Below are 9,509 nucleotides of genomic sequence, written 5' to 3' on the forward strand. Positions count from 1 at the left end.
TTTTAGAAATTAATGTTTAGAAAGTTTAGTGTCCGGGAGGAAGCATCTACTTGCCTGTGCCAAAGCTTATGGTTTCAAAATATGTTAGCGTGGATATAGAATTATAATTAATTGTTCAAGTTACAAAACTAGAAATGTTTTTCCTATAAATTTTTAGGAAATTAATTAATTTATAAGAATTAAGGATTTTTAACTTAATTTACAGTGAGGGAGGAGGAAATCGGAAGCTCAATGAGATTCTGAAAGTCCAGAAAACGAATTTAAGAATAGAATCTATCTTAACGGTCTTAGAACCTGCTAAGGTCTTCTGTTACGATTCTATGGACAATTACATAAGACAGTCAAATATACAAAATATTATTAAAAAAAAAATTTTTTTGAGTATATATATATATAATGCTCAGCTTAATGAACTGACATTATGCGTGTGTGTGTGTGTGTGTGTGTGTGTGTGTGTGTGTGTGTGTGTGTGTGTGTGTGTGTGTGTGTGTGTGTGTGTGTGTGTGTGTGTGTGTGTGTGTGTGTGTGTGTGTGTGTGTGTGTGTTGAAGAAGATAAAATATGCTGTACTACGCTTCAGAAATGGCATCAAGCACATCTGTGCAGTCCACACCCAGCATGAACTGTCTGCTTTATGTGGAATAAACACTTCTACCGAAATGGAGGAAGATTCTCTCTTATTGGAGAGGTGTGGCTTTCAAGAAGCGTATTGTGGCCTTTAGGGTTGCATTCTCCGGTGTTTGTTTACGTTCAGAAAAATCTCAGGGATTTTTTTTCAATTATGTAGCTGGCAAACCCCCTCATTCGTTCAGTAGATAAAAGCTTTAATTTGTATAATCGTATCTTAATAATCCCCCCCCCGTTGACCCACAAAAGCAGAATTAATTTACGCGCTCATGTTATAGTAAGGTATTGCACAATGTGATGCAAATTATAAGAAGTAACACGATGCCAGTATTCTATTAAAATGTATAAAGAGTATATTAAAATTTATAACTAATCATTATAATTCTTAATTATAAAAAGATTTTATAACTCGTCTCCACATGAAAATCCCTGATAAAGTTCCTTCGTGTCCTAGACAGCATTCGAACCCAGGTTTTTCCCACCCACCAGTAGGTACTGTTGATCCAACGTAGCTACGGTGGCTCGTCCCACTATAGTATCTTATAAAAATACAGAGCTATTTTGGTTTGTAGAGCGATACTCTACAAACCAAAGGGAGAGAGAGAGAGAGAGAGAGAGAGAGAGAGAGAGAGAGAGAGAGAGAGAGAAAGAGAGAGAGAGAGAGAGAGAGAGAGAGAGAGAGAGAGAGAGAGCTGATTAACTGTGGTGGTCCGTATTTCTAGTTCCCAAACTTCACGATTTTATACTTTCTACTTGCACACACTTTTCAAATAATCCAGAACTTACAGAGGCACGCAGAGATAGATGATGGCGTCCCATTCCTCGATGTACCTCATTTCTCCTTTCAGCAGAAGGTTTCTGGCTGACGCACTGTTTCGACGGTCGTCGGGTCGATACTCAAGGTATTGAGAGTTGAGACATTCGATTTCCACAATTACAGTTTGAAGAATGATCACCTAAGAGGAAAGTTAAATCAAGAAAATTCGTCTATTGAAGTAATCAGATAAATGGATAAGAACCTAAAAGCTAATATCTCTAAACAATACCGTATAGTAAGACTAAAACAGTAAAAGAATCGCAGTTAGCAATCAGTGTGTGATCACAGCTCGAAATATTCGTAGTCATGTTGAACAAACTGAACGACATACAAGAATTGTAACGAGAACCAACTGGGTGAATGAACTCATTGGTCCGGAAGGTGCTTTATACGTTCCGGCTATAATGTAAAACAATTTATCCCGTAAACTGAGATTTCTTTTTTATTTAGAGGTAATACTACACTTTGAGTTACGCACCCTGCTGTTAAAATTTTAATGTTTCATCCGCCTCTTAAAGAGTACGTTAAATTACTTGATACGGCTGAATCAATTGGCTTGACGCAAACGCAGTTAATGCTATGGTAGAGCGGCTAACCCTTTTACAGGATGATAATTAATTCTAACCACATAATTCGTTGTGCCTATGAAAGCCTGCATTTTGCAACAGACTGGACTGTTTCTGTGGAAGAAAGATCCCGAAAAATTCGACCTGAACTCGTTTTTAGTTGAAAAGATCTTATAAAGGTTTCTAACATCCAGCACAGGATTCCATCGCAGGTCTTTTCAAGCAAAAGAACTCACGTCGCATCGTACTTTGTTCATTCAGTTTGAGAGAGTTTCAATAGAAACTCTCTCAAACTGAAGACCTACAGAGATTTTTGTTGTATGACAGAAGACTTGTTTTGCTGAAATAAATATGACCCTTCACATAATTCTTTAAGTGCAACCATATCTACAATGTGGGAGTGCGCTTCTTAGTTCGCAGTGATATAGATAAAATCCAATGGACAAGTTTCATACCACGAACCACAGTCTCACTTATAACGTTCGTGCCTTCAAGCTAAACTGGGTGCTTACTGAAGTCTTCTTCACATACGCATTTTTCTAAAGCGCCATTCATTTGTGAAGCCTTTACCATGTGAGCATCTACTTAGGTGTTCGATACTTTTGGCAATTACGGTGTGTATTTTTGGAATTATAACATATGCTTTGAAATCAATGCTATTAAAAATAGGATCTTATATTAATAAAGAAGGAAATGCCAACAAAATTAAATATTTCTCAATCGTTCTCTCTGAACTTCAAGTCTGAATTAGTCACTGCAACCAAGAAATACATGAGAGAACGAAAATAAAATAGCGAGAATCGTTTTATTACTGCGCATACGGAAAAAAAAGAAAAACAAAGTACCTAGAATATTTCCAAGAATGTTCCAATCTTGGAATAATTAATTATTAAAATAGAGCCCGGAAATATTTGCATCTGAGTCTCCTGTAGTCGTGAAAAATGTTAATAATGAAAAGATCCAAGTAATACAAATGCATATATTTCCGGGCTCTATTTTAATAATTAATCTTAAAAATGTAGAATGACATGAAATCCCATGTGATGAACTTCAATGACACAGATACATCTGTCACACATAAGTCGACTTAGTATATGGATATTCGCAAATGATGCATTTATCTGACCATCACATCTGTCCAGGAGCCGAAGAAATCGGTTGCACGTGCATTTAACTGAGAAAGAAACGACAACATGCTGCACATCTCCATCTCACTGGTTTAAGCACATGGATATCACTAAGATCAGGAATGTGTGGCAGGTGGCTCGGATCCTCCGTTCATTTGTAGCATGATAACTTGGTGGTCGCCTTGATTATTACCCAAATCCCAAACATTTTCCCGTGAGTGATGTTACCACCGTACACGTTTACCACGTGTTGATGCCTTTCTGAACAGTGCATCATCTTAAATTGGATTACGCTATGTGCCTGGACATATTGAGCAAGTTTGCCCTACTACCTTAACACGCTGATGATTCCATCTCGTGGTCGTATGACAAAACAGAAGATGTAAACGCTCTCTTTACCCCCCCCCCCTCTCCAAAAGCGAACAATGTATTTTCACGTCAGGTATTACCTTACTTCATGGAATATCCTCATCTTCGGATTAATTATGTCTGTTTTCTCATCACATATTCCTTTCTCTCTTTTACCTTGCGGTGTCGAGGGTTAATTAATCATCGGACCACAAACCGTTCACAGGATAAAGTGGTCAGCCCTACGTCCCCGTGTATCTTATGTCCGTAGTGTTGAGTTCTCAAGGCCGGTTTGCCTGCTTTGCGAGGTGAAAAACCACAGGATAAACTGGGGGAAAAAACCTGCTGTCCACGCCCAAGATCGGCTAACTTGGCTATGGCTGAGGAAGATCCTTCAACTCCTAACTTTGTCGACGGGAATCGAACCCAGGACATTTCTTCTCCAGACCTATGTTTGCGAAGAGTACAGCCACTGGGCTAACCGCGCGGACTATGTCTGTTTTTATTTATGAAATATGCAATTTAGTTTCATCAGATAACTCCACAATTTGTGGGATCCCATTTAATAAATTTAGTTTTTTAAATATTATTAACAAACGTTAAATAATATGTAGTTAATTTATATCAGTTTTTATGTATGAAAGTGCATTTTCCAATGACTTCTAAATCGAATTGCGTGAAATCCATTCATCCTTGCATCCATTCTCCTTCTCTGCCATTAAAATATTGAACAAATGAGATCTTTTAAGAAACGATTTTTTTCCCCTAAAAAGTTTCCGTAAAGGCTGTTCCAATGCGGCAGTATACAATCCTTTTAGTTAAGGATTTTTTTTTTTGGGGGGGGGGGGTGATTCTAAAATACCCGCTATATTCACCATGCTTAATTTGTCTAATTTCTTTCTCTTTCAATATGCAAAACATTAATTATTATTACTATTACTATTATTAGGTGGCATCCTCGAGGAATCCAAGAACTTATTATGATAATAATAATAATCTTGAAGTTATCTAGGAAATACGATAGGCTTTTCAAGCAAACTGAAAAGAAAATTAGTTTAATGGGTTACAGATGAAAATGAATTCCAGATAATTTATTAGGACAGCCTTCATTGTTGAACGTCGTATATCATGCTACAAAATGCTCATTAATGATTGCGACTTGATACAGGCGGAAGTTTCTGAACATGGATCTGGATGAAATCTCACACCGAGATAAAGAATAAACATAAATCAATAGCCCTCTGAGAACGAATACTTCGCATAAACGAAGGATGTCATTCCTGATGCTTATCGTATGCAAAACTATAAATACTACTATGAAAAACTGTTCAGATAATAATAATAATTAAAATATTGATAATAAGCTACTTGCTGTTTCCAAGTCCAGTTACCTTTTGACGTCAAGTGCAGCCAACATAACAAACTTGTTAAGCGCTGCAAATTTCTTCTCAGTCCAGTAAGATTCTATAAATTACGCTAGAATAAATTTCTTACTGTAAGAAATTTATTCTATTAAATGTAATCTTTGTGACGACATCAGTTACAATTTACGAGTTGCAATGTCAGAATATGAACCTCCATAGCACCGAACGCTAACAAACTGGAGTGTTTGTACAGCAGTGGGCTAACACAAGTTCTGTGTCAGTTACGTCACAGCTGATAATTTATGTACAGGGAGTAGCTTTCTTAGAAACTGCGCCAAAGAATGCGAAGACTGCTAAAACCCTACTAGCAGTAATTGGTTTTCGTCAATGATTAGCTGAACCCCAAAGAATCTACCCTATTGGCAAGTAATTTTCTCAAACCTGATAGTAACGAATGAAAGCACTTCGTCTTTCCACTACTGGTAATTCCAATGTCTTTTCGCAAATACAGGAAGTTATTGAAATGCTGCGCTTGATTAAAAGAAAAAGGAAATGTATTAGCTGCCTTCTCTTCAGACCGACTGTAGTCACTACCATAGATTATGAAAAAATCACATAATGAAAATCAGATAAAAGCTTACTAATGTAAGCTTAGAGCGGAGTTATTATATACGTATATAAAATGATAGTTTAGCAGTTTTTCTAAACGCATCAAACTTGTATTTTTAACAACAGTAAAGTTTAACCTAACATGAACAAGAAAAACGTATGAAATAGCATAAAATTATCAAGTTATTTTCAAATGTTTCCAAGACATAGATCCATAAGTTTTACTTAAATAAAATAAAAATAAAAATAAGGAAAAACTGTTATTATAGCCGATAAGAAATAATAATTAATGGATAAACATTAAAATAAAAGGAAGCCAGAATCACGCTGCATATATAACAAATATTTACCTTTGTTTTTAATATGCCCAACATATCCATTCAAGTTAATAATTTACATTACCAGTTATTAACATAATATAAACATAACTGACTTAGGAAATAACTAACTAATCGCTTTCAATTAACGAGTTATATGAATTATATTTACTTAATCTTCGATACCATGCGCAAACGGAAAGTAATTGCTAGTTAAGACATTAGGCTTATTTAGGTAGCGAGAAAACTTAACATTCAATCAAACGAGAGAGAGAAATGGAAATAATGAATTAAAAGAGACTATGCCGACAAAACATACTATAAATTACGCTAATAGCACCATCTAACAGCCAGCGCTCATTGCCAAGTAAATAAATCTTCTGTCATGAAGATCGTAGCGTTACGAAGGCCAAACTACTCTTTTACCATGTCGTTCATGACTGCGTTGTAAGTGTAATACCGGTAGTTAAATCAAATAAGAGGACTGTTCACGTTACAAATGCATTACTGCTTTTTTAAATGTGCAACAGATCTTTGTTTGTTTTTTAAAAAAAATAATAATAATTTATTTACCGACTACATATGTTTGTTTCATATTTGGCACACAACTTCCGGAAGAAATATGTTCATAAAAAAAAAAATGAGAACACGATACGATATTACTTTGAGTATTTAAACAATTAGCGTCACCTGGATTATAGCACGCATCGACTAAATAACGTTTTTTTAATATGTATATTTCGCCATTTATAATCAGCAAACGATCAGCCCAATTAAAAAAAAAAGAGTCAAATTCTGAAAATAAAACGGATGTAAAAAAAAAGTTCTTTTAAAAACAATAGTCGGCAAACTACGTTTTTTTTAATTTTTTTTTCGTTATTGGGATTTTATGAATACAGTTTAATTGGAGACCGTGAAAATAAAAATTTACTATGTTAATTAAAAATACATTATCTAATGCTTTGTCAAATATATCACTGGCATTTTGTTTTAATTTAAGGTACTGAATTAATCTTGCACTTCTTTTTTATTCCTACAAATGTAAAAAGTTTATACCAGAAGACAGTAGATTGTTCAGTTGAATAATGAATATGTAATGTAATTAAATAACAGTAATGACAGAAACCGTATTTAGGGCAATTTATAAATGCAGGATAGAACATCTGAGCATAAAATATTATCATAAAACTTACATTTTCCCAGGTGAAGGGTACTCGTGGTCTACGCATACTGAAGTAAGTTTCCACTGGCATATCCACCATTTCTTGACCTCCAAAGAGTTCTCTAGACTTTTCTCCTACCTGAAGTATTGTCATAGTCTTGTCAAACGCCAAGGCAAATGGAAATAGTTTGAACAGATAGGCACACGTAACTGAACGAAGTTCTGTGTGTTCAATAAGCAATTTTCGTGCCATCTGAGCATCTCTGTATGGTCTGTTGTCAAATCGAAGATCATAAACTGCGTGACAACCAGTACTGTTATTATCAGCCTCATTACTGAGAATAGTCACTTCGATATCTAGTCCATAGAAAGTTTTGGCTATCTGAACCAGCTGACCGACTACATAATAAGCGAATCCAACTCTCTTGGAGCGATAATGTAGCACCACTCCTTGGATATCCTCTTTTTCTACGTAAAACGATGGACTCTGCATTTTGGGATAGCTGAATCGAATCTGGTGATGAAGATTGTCGATTCCATGCAAAAAGTCCCTAAAATACCTTCCCGATGCACGAATCAGGTTGTCGTATCCATAGTGGCTAAAAAATCTCACAAAACATCTACCAAAAAAACTCAAGAAGTTGTCAATTTTTTGGTTGTTACGAGTAGTTTTGGCACATGCAGCAGCTAATTTTACCATTAAGCAGTCAGGATAGACCTGATGAGTAGTAAAGACAGCATTCTTAAAACCTGCCTCATCGAGGGCGCGAGCCCAAACATCTTCTCCATACTCAGTTTGCACAAAGTGTTGCACGCTCTCCAAAAGCATCCCATACATGATGAAAACAACAAATAAGTTATTAATGTTAGAGAATACTATCCAAGGACATTTCTCTTCTCACATAGTGTCGCTTGCTTCACAACTGCTTGCTTCAGCTAAACTGCTGGGAACAGTTGACACAGACTGTTTTGTGCTCCCATCATGCACGTGAGCGGTAGCCAATGTGCGCGACACGAGCGTGTGACAACAGCTCTCTCTCTCTCTCTCTCTCTCTCTCTCTCTCTCTCTCTCTCTCTCTCTCTCTCTCTTGGCCCGTTCGTCAGCGATAACTGTTGCGTTCGTAAGTGAAAAAGTGGCAGCGAATCGTCCCTGCTGTTCAGTAATGTTCATACTGTTTTCTTGTAGAAGGTTACAAAAGCGTTCGATGCTATAAAGGAAGAGAAAGGAGGATATGACCAAGTTTTTAGGAGTTGGTGGGATTCTAATATTTTCTGTTATCCTTGACATCGTTTACAAGAGAGATGAATTTTTTTTCTCTTTTAAACATACACCATACGAAGTCGAAATAAAGTTGTTTACTGTCCAGAAATACTGGAGTTTCAGAGAGGAAAATCCGACCACCTTTGAGACAGTTAAATTATTTTCAATTTGATGGGTCTAAAATATTCCTCTGGCTCGATAAATTTGATCTTGATTTTTTTTTTTTTTTCAGAGCCCAAAGTGAGCGTTTTATTATTATTATATTATTTAATTTTTTAAATATTTCACTGCTTCATTTTAAATAGTAAGCGTTGCTTGAATAGAAGCGTTTAGAATATGTACGTATTTTAAATGCCGCTTTCTCCTATTTTTGGTCAAATACTGCATGAAATGTAGAGTCGCTTTATGTACTCATGGAAGATTAGACATCTGCGTATCGTACTATTAAGTTGAAAAACAATGTGATGAATGAATCTGACTATTCGTATCAAACGTTTTCTTTGAAAAACTGAGGCCAGGCATGTAAAAACTTTGATTATTAAATGTTTTAAGTATCTTTAATTTGTAAAACATACTACCGTAATATGATTATGACTTATCAAGTGGTTGCCTAATTTTCTGCTCCAGTGACTGTTGATGGTGGTTCAGACATATCATACTGGAAGGACAAATGCACATACTTATAAGAGACGAATGAATTATCTTTTGGCCGGACTGCTTCACATTCTATATTTAACGCAACAGATTGCAAACAGATGTCTCTTAGTATTTAACAAAGAACTTGAAGACAGGGTCCTGATTTAAATTTCCTCTATAGCCAAGGACGATGTTTCAGTGTTTGAGGATTGTATTCTTGTGTTCGAAGTGAGCTGAATCCCTCTCAATTGAAATCCGAGACTAAATAGATCAAATTACTTTAGAAAAGATTGATCATCTTTGAAAAAAATAAACAAATAAAATAAAATTATATTATATTTAAAAAGCGAGGGAGTAAAAAAAAAATAACTGTTGTGTAGCATAACAAAACTTGTTCGAAAAACAAGAAACTATCGGTAAATATGTTAATAATTAAGTCGTTTTTTGTAAAATATGGAATGTCATGGACAAAATAAAGCATTCAACTAAGAAGAAATGAATAGAACAAGTTCGAAAGTAATGTATATAAAATAAACGTATATTTTATTCAAACTTCATTATAAAAATAGACAAAAAAGGAAAGTGCAACTTGACTAAGTGGAAATGCTTTGAAAAAATTTCAAAGTCTGCTCCATCTGGCACACGTGATATAATGAAAAACATGTTTTCAATACAA

At 35.3% G+C, this 9,509-nt stretch overlaps 1 protein-coding gene across 1 annotated transcript in view; it reads right to left on the reverse strand.

The window, feature by feature from the left end:
* Nucleotides 1-7,837, reverse strand: part of LOC150099481 (soluble guanylate cyclase 89Db-like) — a 28,383-nt gene extending 20,546 nt beyond the window's left edge. The window contains exons 1-2 of the mRNA XM_090403941.1: nucleotides 6,968-7,837; nucleotides 1,413-1,582 (exon numbers count right to left, since the gene is read on the reverse strand). Of these exons, the coding sequence (XP_090260067.1) occupies nucleotides 1,413-1,582; nucleotides 6,968-7,774 (977 nt within the window). The 5' untranslated portion in view covers nucleotides 7,775-7,837. The remainder of the gene's footprint in view (nucleotides 1-1,412; nucleotides 1,583-6,967) is intronic.
* Nucleotides 7,838-9,509: the final 1,672 nt, after the last annotated feature.

The sequence above is a fragment of the Typopeltis vanoorti genome, chromosome 14 (genome assembly GCF_054136105.1).
Source record: "Typopeltis vanoorti isolate ZY-2024b chromosome 14, IOZ_Tvanoo_1.0, whole genome shotgun sequence".
NCBI lineage: Eukaryota > Metazoa > Arthropoda > Arachnida > Uropygi > Thelyphonidae > Typopeltis > Typopeltis vanoorti.